The sequence below is a fragment of the Manacus vitellinus genome, unplaced genomic scaffold, assembly GCF_001715985.3.
Source record: "Manacus vitellinus isolate BGI_N305 unplaced genomic scaffold, ASM171598v3 scaffold_3_pilon, whole genome shotgun sequence".
Lineage (NCBI taxonomy): Eukaryota > Metazoa > Chordata > Aves > Passeriformes > Pipridae > Manacus > Manacus vitellinus.
Genome location: NW_021940535.1, coordinates 824702 through 845042, shown reverse-complemented (window position 1 = coordinate 845042; position 20341 = coordinate 824702). Strand labels below are relative to the sequence as shown.

General features: G+C 43.0%; 1 protein-coding gene across 1 annotated transcript; it reads left to right on the top strand.

The window, feature by feature from the left end:
• The first annotated feature begins 9676 nt into the window (after positions 1-9676).
• Positions 9677-17111, top strand: LOC108640147 (integrin alpha-9-like). Its single transcript, XM_018075098.1, has 5 exons — positions 9677-9777; positions 11007-11134; positions 12242-12348; positions 16254-16377; positions 17056-17111. The coding sequence occupies exons 1-5, from the start codon at positions 9677-9679 to the stop codon at positions 17109-17111; spliced, it is 516 nt and encodes a 171-aa protein (XP_017930587.1).
• The last annotated feature ends 3230 nt before the right edge of the window (positions 17112-20341 follow it).

Here is a 20341-nt window from a genome sequence, read left to right as displayed (position 1 = left end):
ATTCCTGTTAGATTTAACATGAGATGACTTCGGTATTTGGATGTGCAGTAAAAGAAAGAAAAGGATGGAAGTACTGTGTTCCTGGCCTTTCCCTGGATAATCTTCTTTGCCAAGAATGGAGAGCTGAAATTTTTGTGGACTGACACAATTTCTTATATATCACTTCTAGTTGAAATAAGTCATCCCAAGAGCACTCTACAGCATGAGAGACAAGTGTTCCATTCACCTCCTCTAGCTGCTTTGCTTCCCTCCTTCCCCTGGTGATGGATGAACCTATTGCTCTCTCCAGCATGTCATCCCACATTTCCTTTAACTTTGTTGGAGAGCTGCCTGAGCATCGCTCAGTGCCCAGGTAATTAATTGAAAACCCCCATGACTTCCTTGCTTCAAAAGGCAGAGATTTGACTTTGTAGTGCTAATGAGATTGAATGTCATTTGTGGAATTTCCTTAATCATGGCATATTGACTTTCTGCCTATATCAAATTACTTTTATCCATGTTGATTGCACAGTTATAAAACCCCCATGAAAATCTTTTTATTAAATGTTATAAATTTCCCTGCTAATACAATGTAAATGCCCCATTGTTTTCACTTGGTGCTTTAATGAGCAAATCAGTTTTTGCAGTTTAATCACACACTGAAGGCTGAAGTTACTGATAAAGTGACTCTTCCTTTTTATTTGATAATGACCACTGTGCCACTTAACTTTAAAACTAGAAAATTTTCACTTCTCCATAATCTTGGTCATACTCAGATGAAGAAGACTCGCACTACTCCAACCTTTTTATAAGCCACCTTGAGCAAGAACACTAAATAATTATACCACTAGGCTTTACACAGCCAATATAAAACACCTTGATGATTGGAAATCCCTTCCTTCACTGATCTTTTTTTTTCACCACCAAATTCTGTAGTTATTACTTCTCTACTTAACCTATCCCTGGAATATTCCTATGCTAATGTCCACTTTCTGGCATCACAATCAACATCAAAAATGGCAGTTTCTAAATAGCAACATATACCTGTGGCACCAGAGTACTTGCTCTGAGGATGGTGTTCAAGGGCAATGATTGCGATCAATCTTTTTCCTGATGAGGATGCTCCTTAACAAAAACAGGCTACACTTTTGAAAGAGCCATGTAGACACCATGAAACAGTTTACCACAAAATTCCTTCCTCGCTGAACACAAGTCGTGGTGCAAACCCTTTGCAGAAAATGATTACACTTTCACCAAGAGCTTCCTTCACTGAAAGAAAATTCGACCTGCAAGAGTGTTTTCCCATGCCAGCTTTCCAACAGCCCCAACATCCAGCAGTCTTCCCTGGAGATGCTCTTGTCATCACAAGTAAATTCCCCATGAACCATCATGTGCGTAAGCAATAAGTACTGGACTTGCTTGCTGATCTCCAGTGGCCTGCCAGAAGAAGCAGCTCCTTTTGTATCAGACTTCCTGGCCCCTCTGTTCCCAGGATTTACTCTGCTTCTCCTGATGCACCTCCTCATGGATAAGGGGTGTACATGGAATTAAACAGCTAGAGTCAACACTAACAACAACAAATTAAAGTCACTGCTGAGAGAGTATTTCTTCTCTGAGATTCTGGGCTTGATCCTTAACAAGAATCTAACCACAATCTTTTCTGAATCATGAGCACTAAAATGTATTGCTTTTTACTTTGTTAAAAGGATGGGCTTTGTGGGCCCAGGGTTTTCTAGCACATAACTCCTCTCCCCTTCTCCTTCTGGGTGATGATCACCCTTCTCTTATTCTTTGGAATAGACTATCTTCTTTCCTTTGCTTTGGCTCATCTTTTATTATATATTTGACTGATTATTTTTGCTCTCGGTCACATTAAAGTATTAGAGCAATTATTTTCAGCTTTTACTTAGCCACAAAGGTTGCTGCTTCTTTTTCAGACCTGAAGTACTTATGCCAGAAAACACAGGTCTGATTTTTTTCCCCAAAGTATTTTCATTACTATTGCCCTGAAAAAAGACACTGCCTCTCCTCATGGTTTCCCTTTTCCCCAGAAAAATCTCCCGTGCAGCATGATGTCAGTCAGATCTTTCTTCTGACCCCTGCCATGAAGCGTCCCTCTCCACGTGCCAAATTCAAGCAGGGCTGATAGCCTCAAACTAATGACGGGAGGGCAGGACTGATTCCTCCACCATCTCTTTCTGCCCTCAGCTCTGTTACTTCCCTCTTCTCCTTCTAGAGGCCGACCAGGGGAGCGGGCCAGGGGTGCGCGAGAACAGGAACGGGTGGAAAAAAGAGAGAAAGCCTCAGCTGAAAGAGAGTTTCGTGGAAGTGAGGGACGCTGAGCGGTGCCGGTGGGGCGCTGCGCGGGAGGAGCCGAGTGGCAGAGCCGAGGATGGTGCCTTTCGGAGCCGAGGGGCGGTGGGTCCGGGAGCGGCGCGGCGGGACCCGCAGGGGCCGCCAGAGGGCGCGAGCGGCGGGGCGCGCAGTCCCTGCGGGGCGCGGCGGGGCCGGACCGGGCCGGGCCGGGCCGGGCGGAAGACGCCGGGGCGGGAGAAGCGCCGCGCCAGCTTGAAAGTCGTCGTGCGGGGGGCAGTGCGGGCTTGGCGTGCTGGGGCTCCCGTCGCCTTAGAGGCGCCTGTACGGGCGGCTGCTTCGGGGCTCGCAGAGATCCCGGCGGCGCGACGGCGCGGAGTGCGAGTGCTGTGGCCGCTGCGTGGGTGGCCCTGGTAGCGACTGCTACAACTGTGGAGCGTGGGGCGCAACCGGGTGTTCCAGGGTCCGCAACTGGCTCCTTCCTTCGGGTACTTCTGTGCTGCAGCACTACCTCACGAACACACGCGGTGGTGAGTTAGTGCGGGCCCTGCGTGCCAGGGGTGCTGGCGGCGGGGAGGGCGATCGGCGGAGAGCTGCGGGACATCCGTACCTTCTGGGCAGTCGCGCCTCTGCAGCGGGGCGGCGGGACCCGAGTACCTCGCAAGGGCGGGGCAACGAAGGGGCGCCTTGCGCTGCCGGCGGCGGGGAGGCCCTCCCCACGCTCAGTCCGCCCGCGTCGTGCGGGTGCGGTGGGGGCAGCGCCGTGGCTCCGCGCCCCTTGAGCGGGAGGGATTCCTCTGAGAGGGAGCAGAGTCTCCCCGCGCTTGGAGGTGTTTTAACACCGGGATGCCCTTCTCGAGCTGGCGACAGGCGCTCGACATTGTGACCTCACTGTCCTCAAGTGCCAGCCTGCCCCTGGCCGATGCCTCCGCGCTGTGCGCGGTCCCGCTTTCTCGCGGGAAATATTTAGCAGCTCATCGCCCTGACAGAAAGTGCACGGGATACAAAATGTGATGGGTCATGCCGTGTTAACGGGAAAGGTTTCTAATACCGATCATCTCCAGCGGGAGCAGCGCGCTCAGCGTTGACGGAGTCGATATCCCTGCACTCAGCCTGGCGAGGGACAAAATCCTTCCGGAGGCTGGAGAGACGCTTCCAAATTGAGAGGCGTTTGTCCCCTTTGTGTGCCCGCTCTTGGCGTGAGGCACAGTAGAGGAAATGTCTATGTAACTTAAAAAAAGAAAAGACCGATGAAAAGTAAGTTTATCTACATCTCAAAAAATTATGAAACTGGCAAGCTTCTTGTTTTCCTATTGATTGAAAAGAGCCTTGCAGCATAGTCTGTCTCTTGTCTGGGTTAGAGGCTCTTTGTTAGAATTAAAACTGATTTATCTTAATTGGATTTAGTTGATGTCATCTGGTGCACTTCTAATGTGAGTAGGAGCCATTGCTGCCAATAAATGTCCACAAAGCATGTCTTTATCTTTTATACTTAGATATGGCCCAATGACTCAGCTATTGATATTGGAACTTTGGTGCACTGTGGTATAAATAAATGTATTCATTCTGGCGTTCAGTTCTTTAAAAATGAGTTTCTTTCACACCCTTTAGTTCACAAGTAATTCTATGCTCTGCCTTTCTCCATAGTGGCTTTTACAGAGCATTAATTTTTAGGACTTATCGGAAGACTTTGTAGAGGAAAAGCACCCTGGGAGAAGAAAAGCTCTCAGTTTAAAGCAATGCTTAACTTTGGTCAGGAACCAGTGAAGGATGTAAAGGCTGAAAGCAGCTTGTGTTCAACACAAATTGCTGGGGATTCACAGTAGTGTGAATGAAATGCTGATCTAGTGCAGTATGGTGGGATGTAAATGATAGAATTTGTTGCTCCTTATGTAAATGTCCATTGTTCTGATTGATAATATGAATTATCTTCAGATAGCATCTGCTGCTGTGATTTTTTGGAAGGGGAGATAGACTAGGAAGGAGAGTCTCCCAGAAATCCCACTTGGTTTGGAAACATGCTGGACTATAAGTGTTGGGCATCCATCTGAAGGCAGGGATCTGTTAGAAGTCTAGTGTTTGAAATTAAAATCTCTAGTTATGCAAACTTCAGTTTTTTGAAAGTGGAGGTGATTCATGGAGCCTTGGCTATGACACCCAGAAAAAAAAAACAAACCAAAACAACAAACATCTAAGATCATTAAATATTTTTAAATAAAGAAATTGCTAGCCCTAACACTCAGAAGGGTTAACAGCAGTTTAATATGGTCAACATCAGCACTGTCAGAAATCTTGGGGGTGGTATTGTCACCACTGATGGGAAAGCTCCTCTTTTCATTGTGGAATGAGAAAGTTTGCCTTTATGGGTACTTCAAAATCTTGTTCCCAACAGACCCTGGGATAACAAGCTTGGGAGATACATATTTTGCACTCTCCTTGATTCTAATTTGCTATGCATAGTTGTGCTCTTAATGTTTGCATGCATCCTAAAGGTCAACAATGAATCTTGCTTAGAAGTATATGCAACCTTCTTCCAGTTTTCTGAAGATGCCACTCCCTGTACTGAATGAGCATATTCTGATTGCAAGCACATTTTTTTCTCACTACAACATAATAAACATTTAAAGTGTTTAACATATTTCTGAAAAGCTTAAAAGATCTAGCCAATCTTCCTTGACATTCAAAACATTAAAGGGCTGAACCCTAGTAAGTGCCTTTATCTATGCCCACTTCAACTGGGCATAAAAGCCTCCAGTATTACATAATAGTATTTCAAACCCATATTTATACTGTACAGAATCTTATACATCCTTTCAGAGCATAAAGTCTCTGATTTCAAGTTTAAACCAATTCCCAGTTGCAGGTTACTAATGTACAATAAACAATCCCAATGTATTAGATGAGTACAGGGGGAAATGCTTAGTGGAACTCTCAACATTTTTCAGCTTTGTCAGGTTTCTGTTGCAAAGCTGTAGATGTATTTCCTTAACTAGCTTGTAGAGTCACTGGACGATTTTTTTCCCTTCTCTTTTAACTGTGATATTCTGGGGAAAGGCTGAAGTCAGTTACAGGGAATATGTAGTAAAAATGTTTTCTATTCATCCCATTATAGCATAAAGCTCCTCTTAAAAGTAATAGGTTTACTGTTTGGTTTTGTGTGTCAGTTTTTTCTTCTTCAAACATTTATATACCCAAGGAAGAGCTATGATTTAAGTTTTCTCATGTCCATTTGACCTGTATACTGCAATAGAAAGTAGTTAAGCTAAATTGACTTTAGACTGATATTTTGGGCATTCATGACTTGCCCAGTGAGCTGTGCACTATATGAGCCTGCAAAAATGTGATCAGGCATATCTGCGGCTGATAGAGCCCCTACCCATCTAATATTGTTTAATATATTAATAGACTCTCAAGCATTTGAAAGTGTTCAGGGGCTTCTTGCTCTTTGTTGCATGAGGGCATGATACTCACCTAACATGCTTCTGATCATGAGAGCTGTGTTGTTTGCAGTAGCCTGTCCATGTGCTAGTATGTGTGTACATATCTGTGTGTGTATACATGTGTGTGCACATATATATAGCCACAGATTCATATGAAAATGGTATCTGTAATAGCCAGGCCTGTTTCAACTGTTTGTTTTCCAAGACCACAAAGGCACATATTTATATTGTCTACTGCAGGCTTGCAGGTTTTCAGTAAACTGATTCAGAGTTTGGTGATTCTTCAAAATTTATATGAGCCAAATATTCTTGTAGGATGAAAGGGGGGGGGGAATATTTTGCTTGAAATGTTACATCAGATAAATGTGAGTAGTCAAGCTGGTACACAGTCCTTGACGCAGAAATTATAGTGGAATATGAGTGTTCAACCACCACAACAATAGTGGAGCAAGTCAGTGCCTTTGACCTTTTATGAAATAGTTGATTGCAAAGATAGTTCCATTTAGAAGGTGTTTTTGCACACTTTTTTATCTCAAAAAAAAGTTTATTATCACAGATGTGCTGATGTTGCTGATGTATTTCTGATGATGTCTGCTTTTCCTTCCTTAAATGGCTTTTATGGCTGTAAATCTTGACAAGTTTACTCAGTTACCTATCATTGCTATTTTCAGCCGAGTGAGGAACCAGGTGGCTACTTGCATTTGGAGCAGAGACAAGCTGAAGTGCTTCTGTTCTCTGGATGTAATTTTGAAACTACGACTAAAGACTCAAAAAATGACCAAAAAATGACCCCAGACAGTTTAAAAAGAAACAAATGTCAATTTTTTCCCCAGTAAAAACTGTTAATAATGTGAAATCTTTGATTGTTCTTTTTTAAAGCGTTACTTTATTTTCTCTCCTTTCCGCTCTTTATTCCCGCTTCTTGCTGCCACCCTCAAATCCCTAGCAAGTCCAGGGTGACCACTTTATCTTTCCTGGCAAAATGATCTGGCTTGAAAAAGTAATGGAGTCAGTTTAATTGCATGGTGTCCTGCTGTATTTTACAATATGGAATGAGTCTGTTTTCTGTGCTGTTGCATCATTCCCTCAGTCCTGCTCTTCACTGGATTGCGCTGCTGCTGAAATAATGAAGGCTGTTCTGCATCTCAGGCTGATGGATGTGTTTTTTTTAGTGTGTCATGTACTTGTGTGCAACCAGAACAAAGGCTGGGACAGACTGACCCTGTGGTGGCTGGGTGTTGTGTTGCATAATCTAAGCAGTGATGCTGTAGGTGTTACCATGGCATTTTGGGGAATCTGAACTTGCTGTCTTTGGTCACAGGTCATCCAGCTCTACTGCTTCTTGCTCTGCATGTAATGGATGCAACACTGAGGTTTCATCCTCAGTGTACCCCAAGTACCTGGGGTTTTTATTGCAAGTAACAGAGATCTTTCTAAAGGGAAGAAGCTCAACTGGGATATGATGGTAGTGCACCCTCCTCTGGTACTGCTTTTGAAATCAGCTCTGGTATGCAAGGATATTTAAAGACTTCTTTTCCCTGCCACTTAACATTGCAGTGAGGTGAGGTACCTACAGTCCTTGAGTTGTGATTGCCTAATCGCTGCTGACATGCTGCAGGCTGATGCTTAGTGTACATGGCATCTCTCCAGCCATTTAGTCAGCTCTGCACTTTTTCTCCCTGTTCCTTCTGTTAAATGCAGCACTTATTTTCCAAATCTGTATGTCCCGAGGGTCAATCACCAGTGAAGTGATTGTTAATGTTCTACAGAAAGTAATTTTACGAAGGTGTGAATTTCCCTTTGGCCAAGAAAGCTTCTTGTCATCCATTAATATTGGCAGCTGTGACTCCTGCAGTGGAATGGTTTCTGGCCATGCAGCTGTGTTGTTGTCTCAGTACAGATGAAAGTGTTTTGACTTCCTTATGTGAGTATGAATGCAAGAAGAGAGGGTTAAGTGGCCTTTCTGCCTGCTACTCCTTATTTTGATTTAGACACCAATATTTTTTTCACAGAGCCAGTGGAATGAGGCTGTTGCTTACAGATTTGTTTTGCACCTCAAGCAAAAGTGACTCTAAAAAGGCCCTGAACTCTACTCCTTCTGCCCTCAGTTGTCTTCCATAGGAAGAAATCTCTCTCTTGAGGGGATTTCTTCTTCAAGGTATCTTCAGGCAGATACTCAAAAATATTCTAGGGGCTTCCCACAGAATAGTATGGTTGTGGTGAGAACCAGCAGTCATTTATAATCTGTGCAGAGAGTATTATCCGCTTAGTAAACCTTTTGGCAAAAGGCTGGAGAACTGCTGGTACTTGCTTGCTGACAGCACAAGTAGTCGTATAGCAGCACTGGAGATCTATACCACAAAAATCAGGCTATTTTAAACCAGAACTGCTTAAACAAGAGTGATGTTGGAAGGTTGTACTTCTGCTAGCTGTATTTATATCTTCTGTGTTTGTGCCAGGCAAGACTCCACAACACTTAAATGTGAGAAGACTGTATTAGACACTAAGATTTTTTTTTAAATGATTTTCTGAGTTGATATGGTACTAGACGAAAAACACTTTCTCTGATTGTAGCATTGTTTCATAGAAATCACAAAAGGTTTCACAAGTGTTTTAAATGTATAGAGATACAAAACAGGTGTTTGTTTTGCTCAAGGAGTCCCAAAATATTTAGATGGAAATGAGTCTTCTATCCAGGCCTGCTGAAAGTCTCATGACAGTTAAATAGGTGACTTTCTTACAACAGTTAAGCCATTACAAACTAGTGAAAGAGTAAGCAAGTCTTTATGCTGGCAAACGAAATATTCCGGTCTCAAACCTTTGAATAAAATTGAAATAATTGGTATGTGACAAATACCAACCAAAAAGCATGTGAATCAACAAAAAAACCTCCCATTTCCCTGAAGGTAACCATCTCAGGACATGGATGAGCATAGATCATGCCAGATGGAACAGGAGATCTGCAAAGGTTTTAACTGCTGGGTTTTAGGTGCAAGAGTGAAAGAATGAGACAAGATCCTAAGATGACATAGTGTGGGATGTAGGTAAAATATCAAATTTGAATGAATGAATATTCAGGAGAATCTGAAAGAGATTTGCTTTTGGCACGTGTCACTCTCTGCTTCCTTCTTCTCAGTCCACGTGAAGAAATGTCAACAGACATTTTCTTTTTGAAAGGTGTATTTGCTCAAGACAGCAATATTATCTGAGCCAGTAGCCTACTCAAATCATTGATTATTAAATTTTCCCATTTGGCTTTTTAAAGAAAGCTGAAAAATCTTTGTAATTTAGACTCCATCATCTCTATCTTTTATGCTACAACGCAAAGTTTTTTGTGCACTAGTTGCTGAATTGTATTTACTTTTCTTAGGTTAGAGCAAAGCTTCTTGTAAGCTGGAGATCAGTGTGGCCTACATTATCTGATTGTTATAACAGGTCATAGAAACAGTTTCTTGCCACTTGTAATTTGAACCTGTAACTATTTAAGCTAGTAATATTTATTTTTGTTAGACCTCATGAATGTCAATAAGTGAATGATAAGCATTCATTGCCTGTGTAAATGAGATGACTGGCATTTGATTTTGTGCCTGCAGCCTGCCTAGTGGGATTTCCATGTGGAGCTGTTATTTCAAACTCCTTTTCACTTGCTGCCCAATGTGTGCCGGTTTTGTAGGTTTTAGCAATTTAAGTATTTTGGACATTAATTCTTCTCACTTGTGAAAACATGATGTGCATTGTAGAGTGCAAGACTGCAACCCCATCAGAATTCTCCAAATGATACAGCCTAGCCCAAGAAACTTCAGAGAAAATGGTCACTTAATGCAGGGGTTTCGCTTCTTTTTGTAAACACATCAAGGGCCACAGGGTAGTTTTGTTGTATCCTATGTCCAGGGGAGTGTGTCAGGAGTGGAGACGTACTGTTGTTGGGTATAGATGAGGCTCTGATGCGGGAGAAGCTCTTCCAGATGACTCAGGTTGACCCTGGACACATGCACACGTTGTGTCTTGGGTCTTCCTGTGTTTACTGGGATGGTGATGATGGGTGGTGATTGTGGATGTAACTTTAGAGGATGAAGGAAAAGTTGTTTAAAACAGGGAAAGCATCCACTTTGGGACTGGTGCTGGGCTGTCCATCTGTGCCATGGGAAAGTTGTGTATACAGACTGACTTTGCATCAGTAGCTCTTTATCCCTTTAGTGGCTAAACCAAGAGCAGTGTTTCCTTGGTCAGCTGCTGCCTCCCAAGTACCAGGCTGGGTCCGCACAGGAGTGCTGGAGCCTCAGCCTTTCAGAGATGGTTGCCCTTAGTTCTGCCCTGGGCTTAACTTCAGTGAGGATTTTTTTACATGCAGAAGCTCTGTCATGCCTGACATAGCAAGAGCATTACAGAACTGTTACTTAACTACCTGGTGGTCCCCACTGCCCTCCCTTGATCTGCCTTCCTCCTGCTTAACCTCCATCCTCATCCTCATGTGCCTAGATCTGGACTCATAGCTAGTTGAGAAAGATTGTCCCTTTAATGAGGAGGCAGTGAAAGGACTCACTTAATACTTGTGCTCCCCCTGTAATCCTTCTGAAAAGGCATCCCTTAGGGCATGAGCAGGTAGATGCCAGCTTGCTAAACAATTTAACTGGATCCTAACACAAGTAATTAAAAGGTGCTCATCATCTGTCAAGAGTAACCCTGTGATCAGAACTGGGCATTGGTGCTTCTCAGAAACAGTAGGTCTCATGTGGGATAAATAGTCCAAGTAAAGTCTTCACAGCCTCAAGGATAAAGTTGGCTGATAGCAATGCATTGTGGAAGAGATTTGCTTATACTGCTGTTTGTGCTTCCACTTCCTAAACACACTTACAAATCTTGGGCTGGCTCGCAAGCATGAAGGTTCAGATTTTGTCCTCTTGTAGGTGTGTGTATCAGCTCTGGGTTGACAGGGATGTAGCTAAAACTGAGGAAAAATGGATGCAGCTGTCCATCCTGTTGATTTCCAAAATGCTTTGGGTGTGTGTGTGGTGAGGGTGTGTAACTTTAAATGTGTTACAATCTTAATAGAAATTTAACTTGATAAAGTATTTATGCCTTCACTGTGGAAAAATGCCTTTATTGTGTGTGGTGTTTTCAATTTGTGAGTCAGTATCATCATTTTACGAGGTTGCTGAGAAAAGTGCTTTTGCTGAGGAAGCTCTGGCAATGGGAGCCTTGGTGGTGTGTTTGTTCATTTTTTTTAATTTTCTCCTGAAGTTAATCACTTGTTACTTTGCTTTTGGTTTCCAGGGTCTTGGTTGGTGCTCCGAAGGCAGAATCTAAATACAGCACCTCTGTTCAGTCCCCAGGAGCAGTGTTTAAATGTCGAGTCCATACCAATCCTGACAGAAGATGCACAGAACTGGATATGGGACGAGGTAGGTAGTTATGATGCTTTGGGACAGATGGAAGGAACCAAAAAAAATCCAACCCATATGGCTAGCAATGCTTCTGCCAGCTTCAAATTGGCCCCAAAACACTAACAAGGAGTCATCAGCCTTTCTGATGGATTTTGAGCAATGGTAGCAAAAGTGTCTTATTCTCTTCAGCATTACAAAATAACATCCCACCTCATGCTGGTGTCCTCCCAGTGGCCTTGCTCGCTCTTTCCAACAAGTAACTAGGTAAAGGTGGATTTTTCCCTGCTTACACTAAGCTGCTGTCTTTTCTTCACCTGCTTCAGTGTAACAGTGTGTTCCCCCATAATGCAGCAAATCATTCCTGGAGTTTGCTCTTTGTGATGAAATGCTCTCAGTAAGAGATGTACGCTATTGCACTTGGTCAGGATTGACTTCAGTTTCTCCAGCGTGCTGTCTGAGTCAGAGGAAGGTGGAGTCCTAAAGTAAAATTCTAATTTAAAATCTCATGCTGGATAATGATGGTGCAGATTGAAGCCTTTTAATAGTTTGATTTTCTTGGTGACATGTTGCTTTCTCTGCCTATAAAAAAAGTGATGTTAGTATTGTTCATCTTTTCATACTTATACCGAGTCAAGTAGAATTTCTGTTCATGAAGTTTACATGTGTTAAAACAGCGTTTTGGCTAAGTGATTTGTCCTGCTACTGTAATGTAAATTATCATGGATTTGTGAATGCTGCCTGACAGGACTAAAGATTTCGTCCTCTTTTTTTTTTAAGTGCTCCCTATCTCATTTGCAAGAGTAATTTTTGCTTTAATTGCATTCTGGAGGGAATCTGATGTCTCTCCCATTTACTTGATCATTTGGTGGTTTATTCAAGTAGAGCTGTGGACATGCTGTAATAGCTGCTGGCTGTTGGGGACAGGGTCTGTCAACTATGTATGTGTGTGGTGCCTATCAGGAGTGAGAGCATTGTCCTGATTAATGCATTCAAGAACTAATAATCAGGAGGAAAGTAAAGCGCCATCGGATGTTTAAAGGGCAATCTCATTACTTGTCAGGATTCTTTGGTGGGTATTTAAAACTCATGCCTCCTTGCTTTGCTGCCTTTACTGTCTTTCTGTAGGCAATTCTCGGGGCACACCCTGTGGAAAGACCTGTAAAGAAGACAGAGATGATGAATGGATGGGTGTGAGCCTGGCTAGACAACCGAAGGCTGGTGGAAGTGTGCTGGTAAGTCCATGCTTTTCTTTGATCTGTTAAAACTGTTGCTGCTGTCTGATTGTAATGGTAAGCATGTCAGGATTAATGTGTTTGGCAGTGACTGACTGAGTCCAGAGTAAGAGGCAGCAGATTCTGTAGTCTCTTCCTTCAAGCAGAAGGGAAAGTGAGCCCCCAGCCCAAAAATGCAGTTTATAGAGGGAAGATTCCAAGCCATCACACTTGACTCGTGTCACCCAAGGGCTTCTTCCTAAACCTGAGAGATTATATCTTTGAGCCGAATAAATGGAACTTTGTCTGGGAGGTACCTACTAGTTTGTTCTTTTTGTAGTTTGCCTGTGTTTATGTAGGGAATATGCTTATTTTCCTTGAACATATGTATGACATGTCAGAACTTACAAGGAAAAATGTAAAATGAGTCTTTGTGGCTGTATTTTTTATTTATTTATATTAATTTCCTATTATCAGAGTAATCCTGACAACAGTCTAATTCTAGACACTGCTCTTTGTGAGTAGAAAACTTTCAGTTGGCCCCATCTTTCTAGCGAGACAGGGGACTGCCCTGGTACATGGCATCAAACTATCAAAAAGCTGCTAGTGAGAAAGATCTTGTACAGTGATTACTGTGCCAACCACCTGTGTAAGGCCAGAGGACAAAGCTGCTTCCCACAAAGGTATTTTTTTTAATATGTGCTTACAGTCCAAATGGTTATGCCCCAAATGCTTGTACACCAACTTCCCTGTGAAGGGAGCAGGTGGCTTTAATACCTTTATGTGACAGTACTGTGATATTTTATCCCATCATCTCTTTTGGTATACAGCTTGCCAGTGTTATAGGGGCTAGCTTTACTTTTCTTGGATTTCTTAAGTGTGGTCAGGACTAGAGGAGGAGGGGAGAAAAAGATATAAATAACATACCCTATAAACATGTACTGCAGAGCGCAAAATTAAGGCGTTCATGGATAGTGTAAGCTATTCATATTTTCAAGGGTTATCCTGAGGTATATGTGTGCTCAGTCCTGTGTAACGACTGAGGAGTAACTTGCACTGAGGATAACGCTACCTCAAAACACAACATCCTCTTCATTGTCCAGTCATCAGACTGAACTAGACAAAGTCATCCTAATCCATTTTTAGAAGGTAGCTCATACTCTTTTTTAGGCAAACATTTTTAGGCTGAAACATTTTTGTCAATATTATATCTTAAGAATAATGGTTTTGTGTATTTTGGTTCAAAGGGAAACAGGTTGCAGCTGATGCTTGGGGATCATTTCCCCAGACAGAAGCAGAAAATTAAGCGAGTGCTGGTAGGGCAAAAAGCTGGGCAACCACCAAGAATGGGGCTGTTTGCTGGCTGGCTGAGTGGAGGCTACAAGGGTGAGAGACATGGGCAGGCTGTGAGGCCCTAAACTGGGGCTGAAGGGATAGAATCTTCACACATAAAGGAGGTAAAAAGTGAAATGTAGCTAAAGTAAAATATGCAACTGGGGGTGTGCTTGTGTCAGTGCAGATTAAGCTAGTAAAATGTCTCCACAAGTGGCACTGATTTAAAGCAGCCCTAACGCAGCCTTCTGACAAGATTATGCTGTCCCTCACCAAGTAGATCATGTCCAGATGCTTGAGGATATTTAAATATATAATTCTCATTGATATTTATAACCAAAGCACTGACTCTTCAACTGCTAATTATATGTCTGTGCACATCTGCATGCCTGGAATGAATGCATGCAGATTCCTTTTTGGATGGAAATTACCTGGCTTTTTCAGGTCATTGTTATTCTGTTTTGGGATAACTTTTTAATAAAAAAGATTTGTGACTTTCCCATGAGCAGATGGCTTTTAGTACATGTGCTCTTATAATTTTAAGGATCAGTATTTCTTTAAAATGTAACTTTTCTTTGAAGCCCCTTTGAGAAACTAGTGTTCTGAGAAAACATGTCTAAATGTGCGTTCCTAGACATATTTGCCAAATTTTTAGTTTTTTAACAAAATTACTAGCTAACGTGAGTGAGTCTCTTTAGTTAGGAGTGTGTGCAGTCTATTGTAAGGCATTACAACTCTATTTACTGCATTTCTTCCGGGAATTCCTTTAAGTCAGACTAATATCTTTGTGGTCAATAGCCCTGGATGATTTTTTTTTTTTTTTGCATAAGTAAGTGTACTCGCCTGTGTGAAATATTCATGCTCTTGAGGTCCTGTGTTAGATTAACTAGTTCCACAACTTAACTGTAGATTGTATAAAGAAGTTGTTGCTTTTGCTTTGAAACTGGTTAGTGGCCTAAATTTTTCTCTTATCAGCCTTCCCCAATTGCCTGATAAGAGTACCAGCTTTAGTGGAAAGGGGCAGTAGGGAAGGTGAGGAGTGTTCCAGGGGGCTTTAGCTAGTGTTTGGTAAAATGTGGATTGTGTTTGAGCCCATATTGTGCCAGGATGTTACTAAATCAGAGTTTTGTGTTTGTGTGACAGACTAAATAGAAAAGCATCAGACTGTCCCTCTGTGATCTTAAGGAGGTATGTGCTTCTCCTTGAGCACTGGAAGTTAGGAAAGCAAAAAATATCAAACTCCAAGTGTAGCACAGCTAATACAGAACAGGCTTTTGCACAACTGATTTTGCTCTGTGGGAGTAGTATTACCTGTTTATGTCTTTTTGGAGATAAGGGGCCTCTCTCTGGTGGTGGCTGGATTTGAGCTTCCCAGTGGTTGATACACTTCTCACATCCTTTACTGGAGAGGTGACACAATTGTGCCTGCATTATGGATGGATATAATTTTTAACAACATTGAGGTGCTGAGGCAGAAAGGTGGGGTAGCACACAGGGATGGAAGACTGAGGGTATCTCATTTGGGGGGGATGCAGTCAAATATGCGGTTCGTGAAGGGGACTGATACAAAGCTTTGAGGAAAAGTATGTGGAGGAGATGATTTGTAGCATAGAGGCTGCTCTGTTTGCATGGGGCCAGGCCTTGAATGATATAAATGGACACATCTACACTGACTTCAGAGTAGACTTATACCAGCTGGAGATATGGCCTGGCATGTGCTCAAGTTCAAAGCCCTTGCTGTTTTACATTTTCTTTCCTTTTATTCCAAGTTAACCCTGAGCACAAGGCAACTTGTGGTTTGTCTGGCAGTAGTGCAGTGTTAACTTTTGGAGCAAATGAGTTGTGGGAAGTTGTGAACCAGGCTCTACATTGCTTGCATGTGTGCCTGTGCATGGCAGTTGTACTGAGCAAGTGTGCTGATGAGTCCTGAGGTTTTTCAGGATGGTTTCATTCTTCACTGTGAAGGGAAAGGCACTTCAACCTGTGCAACTCATCTGCACCTTGGTTAATGTTGCCACACTTGTTGCTGCAAAATCTCTGGCATTTTCACTTAAATTCATTACCAGTAAGCAAGGCTCAGCACATCTGTCACCAGAAACAGAGCTGCCTTTCCTGCTAGAAAAAAAACTTTGACTCACACATGCATCCTCTGGTGGGATAAGTTTCTAATATGGTCTTAGTAACTTTCTAAGTATTCTCAATGTCTTTATTCCTGTTTTTCACTTTTATGTGGCTTGACTATGTTCTGTTAGTGCATCTTTAGGTAGAAAAGCTTTGCTGTCTGTGAGGATTCATGCACAGTAAGAGATCCTGGAATCTCCAGCATGAGCTCTGATATACTCTGAGCTGTCTTGTTTTCCTCGTCATGCACATGTGAATACTGAGATCTGAGCTGCCAGGTCAGGTAGAGTCATGAACTGCAGAAGAGAACAGTCAGAAGATACTTTATGTAGAAAGAGTGGGATGTAAGGAGAACACAAGGGGGTTATGGGGCAGAGGTGGTGCTCAGTGGTCCTGTTCATGCGTGCTCTGCCTTGGTCAGAGGGCTCTCCTATGACTGTGGGCTAATAACCCATGTGATATGATCTATTCAGGCATGTGCACACCGCTGGAAAAACATCTACTATGAGACAGAGTACATCTTGCCCCATGGCTTCTGCAACATCATTCCTCCCAACTTACAGTCCAATGGGAGACAACTCTTGCCCTGCTATGAAGGTAAGGATTGTGGGGCCGTGAGTGGGGCTTATCTTCCTTGCTACACTAACTGCTACAGTAACTCACTACTATTGATATTTTTTTTTTTTTTTTTTTTTGGTAATGTGTGGCTGCCCAGTGGCAGTTGGATTTTGGATGAAGTTGGGAGAGTAGCACAATGACTGAACGGACCCTGTGAGTGGTAAAGTGCATGGTTGCACTTTATTGGAGGAATAATAAGTTTCTGAACTGTGTTTTTGAGGCAGCAGCTCTCTCCTAACGTAAATAATGAGAAGATACTGATCTGAGCTTGGCCTCTAATGCTTCACTGTGGCACAGAGTAAAAATTCTGAATTACATTGCAATCATGAACCAATTTGCCTATCATATAGAAACACTTTAATTTTTGCACTGTGATTTGTCAGGGGATTAGAAGACGGGGCAGGGGGAAGGCTTGCTTTGCTCACTTTGGGGTACTTCTGCAACAGTTTATACTAAATCGCTGCTGTGTTTTGGGTGCTATAAGGTCCCTGTTTGGATCCTCCAAAGGTCTGGGTGTGAGACAGATGCAGAGGGAGGGCTTCAGCTCTGAACCATGGCTGCGCCTCTTTGTTCTGCTGCAAATCCCATGTGGCAGCGTTTTAATTTCCCCCTCTCTGGTGCATGTGAGACTCTTGTATTGTGTTTCCTTTTTTAAAGACTTCAGGAGGCAGTGTCTTCTTGGCCAAGAGCAATTAACAAAACTAGATGAATGAGTGTATTGTTAGGTAGAAGATAGGCTATCTCGTAAGATTTCTTGTCCTTGAGAGAAACATTTTGGGGAAAGCACCCGCTTGCTTTCTCCTTTCTGTCCTGGACATCATCTTTCACTTCTTGATTGTAGCAGCTTGAGGAAGCATGGGTGTTTGAAGGACAAGATGTTCTTCTTGTGGACAAGACCTCTGATTTTATTTACTTATTTGCTTTTATCCGTTTGCCCTCCTGTCCAAAGTTGGCAACAGCCAGCAGCACGCTTGCTGCTGACATTAATATGTGGGAGAAGGATAAGGCAGAGGATGTCCTGGAAAGTTTCTCTGCTGCTGACGAGTCACCATGTCCTAGCTGGGTGGTCTGTGAAGCCAGCTCTGTGACAGAACTCTGTCCTCTTCATACCCACTCTTTCTTCTGAGGTGGCTCCTTACCTCCCTCTGGGCTTTGCCTGGGGATCTGACATTGCAAACCCACACACCTTTTAAAGATGGCATGCACTTGTGCATTGAGCATTTCCCACCCCTGAAATTGGTCATTATTTGATATATGAGAAGTTTTGAGGGTCTTCGCCCAACCATGCCAACTGCTGGGCAGCAGAGTACAAATAAGCTTTATAAGCCTTTCTGTTGTGAGCACCGTCCTACTGTATTTGTACTTCCCTGTCCCCCTGCCCTCCTTGTTACTGTCAGCAAAATCAGGATAAGGCCTCATGCTGAGGTCATACACTGCAAATCATCCAATATTAACTTTATGGTTCATATACACACATGAGGATGCTGCTGGGGCTCCCTCCAAACCTGTGTCACTGCTCCTGCACTGCCTTAAACTTGTCTTTCCTGGAGCTGTGACAGGGAAGTGGTTTCTGGAAGAGACAAATGGCTTGTGTTTATCTGTGCGTCATGTCTTTGGAGTAAAACTACTGTTAATCAGACAGGATATTTGCCAGGAATTGCTAGAAAATAGAAATGTGTAGGCCTAGTATGTGCAGAGCAGCCAGTGGAAAGTTGGCAGGGTTGGTGCAGTAAGATGCTGGCTTAATTTCACTGCATGCTAAAGTGAAAATTGAAAGTTTGGGAGTGATTTCCACCCACCTCCTTCACCCCATCAGACATGAAATCACAGTGTCATGAGGGTTGTCTGCATTTGTTTCCTCCTGAATCTTTAAATTTCTATAAAACAAGCTCAAAGAGAGAGATAACTGTGGTATGTCACACAGTTCATTGTTTAAGATTTGCTGTGAAATAAGTTTGCGGTCATCCTTGTAACTTTTTTCCTTCATTTCCTGGAAGGAGCAGAAGAAATTTTCCTCCACTAACACTGAGGAACAGCCCAAAGCATCAAGTTTGAAGTGCTTCTACACTGAGAGCCTCTGCAGCCATTGCTGGGAGGCTACCAGACCCGTGGCTGCAAACCCTGCACTGGGACACGTGCCTTTGCTTGATGAGATTCCAGTGTCTTGCCATGTGCAAATAGGTGTAGACTGTAGCATGCTCACTTCCAGAAACCCTGTTGTTAGTGCCACTAAAGCAATAAGCCTGAACTGGCAGAGGGTACAGGCCAGCTGGGTGCGTATCAGTCTCCATCCATGGAGAAAATGGAAATTATCTAACTAGATGGTAGTGGTGCAACAGCATAGTAGTCTCAGTCCATCTTATTCTTGTCTGGCTTCCCTGAAAGGATTGACAGAAGTCTGGAAGCAATTTAGAAAAAAATGAGATCAACAGCATGCCTAATAGTTAAATGCAATCTCTCTCAGTAGGAACTAATCTGGTTTAGATGAGCTGGATGTCATTTGTGGTGTAGCTGACATATGGAGCCACAGTTTTCTAGTCAATGCTTTCAATTTGTTATTTTTCCCATAGTTTTAATGGCTTTCCAAAAAAGGAAGCTGCCTCTTCATTCCCCCAATGCATTCAGTTTGCAAAGAAGGGTAACTGTGTGTACTGTGAGAGACAGTCCAGCTAATGGGGAGAGCTGGAGTGCTTTCCTTCTCCTCTGTGGTAAGAATTAGTGGTGGCAGTGGGGAAGACTGATGGTCTCTTTGGTTAGTAAATAAGGGCAACAGCACATGCTCACGTGCCTTGCTTCCAAAGGGATAAGTTCTCCCACAGAGTCCAAACCACTTTTGATTTTCTAGAAACCATCAAAACATCCCTGCTTTGTGGTGGAAATTCAGTATCACAATGCTGTGTCAGACAGGTTATTACTGTTTCTTCGTAGAGTAGTGAAACACTAAGATAGGAGTGAAAAAGCTTTCAGTGCAAATGATAGTTTACATCTGTGAAGATGGTAGATACAGGTTTTTATTGCACTCTGGAGCTTAACTTATCGCATCAAAGTCTTAGAGACTCGCAAAGAGGTTTGTTCAGAGAAGTTGACGAGCATTGGCCTTCAGAATTAAACACCACCACACATCAAAGCTTATTCCTCTTATTTATGCATTGTTTTATCCAATTACTCCTTCCTCAGCCTCACTTCTCTTGTAACTTGAGATCATCCTGGCTACAAACCACTACCATCTTCTTCTCTTCATGGCACATCTTCAAAGTTGCACAGGCAGCAACCTCCTCCAAACTTACTGCTTTGCTATCACCTGTTGCTGCAGCGGTTTAGTGGCTTGCAGTCTCTGTAATCAGTGGTGCACAGCAGTTTGCAGTAGACAAGAAAGAACAATAAAGAAGTGTAGAAAAAAAAAAAATCTATCCATGACAGACAGTACTTATTGCCTGGGGCTACCTGGAAAATAATGAATCTAAACCTCATGCAAATGTTGCTGTTCAGGTGTGCAAAAACTGTGAGCTGATACAATAACTGCACAATTTCCATCTAGTTGATTGCTTCACTTTATGGATTGTTGGATGGATGGCTGTGCTGTACGAGTGACAGGTATCAGTACTATGCACTGAAGTGGAGGGGAGGTAGAAGCAATCTTTGTTTTCATCCATTTTGGGTTTATCCATTGCTTGTGAGAGACAGACTGGCCCTTGGGAGGAGACAGAAGTCTGTGATGCTGAGACATGACTGTCCAGGATGGATGTCTACTCTTGGCTGTGACCATGGGTGCATGTGTGGAAAGCAACCCCGCTTGAGTGTGGAGGCAGGCATATGCTGCTGCAGATGGGAGTTAGGTGGGCTGACAAGGAGGAGTGATTTTGTGCTGAAAGGGTTAGGCTGGAATACAGGAGCCCAGTGTCTGCCCATACTGGGCTGCTGGCTCCCTGGGGAGGACTGCATC

Bases quoted from the DNA above. Each gene is read 5' to 3' on its own strand.
- LOC108640147 (XM_018075098.1), top strand. From the start codon at position 9,677: ATGCGGGAGAAGCTCTTCCAGATGACTCAGGTTGACCCTGGACACATG. The intron at 11,135-12,241 runs GTAGGTAGTTAT...GTCTTTCTGTAG, and splicing joins AGAACTGGATATGGGACGAG to GCAATTCTCGGGGCACACCC. The intron at 16,378-17,055 runs GTAAGGATTGTG...CCTTTTTTAAAG, and splicing joins ACTCTTGCCCTGCTATGAAG to ACTTCAGGAGGCAGTGTCTT.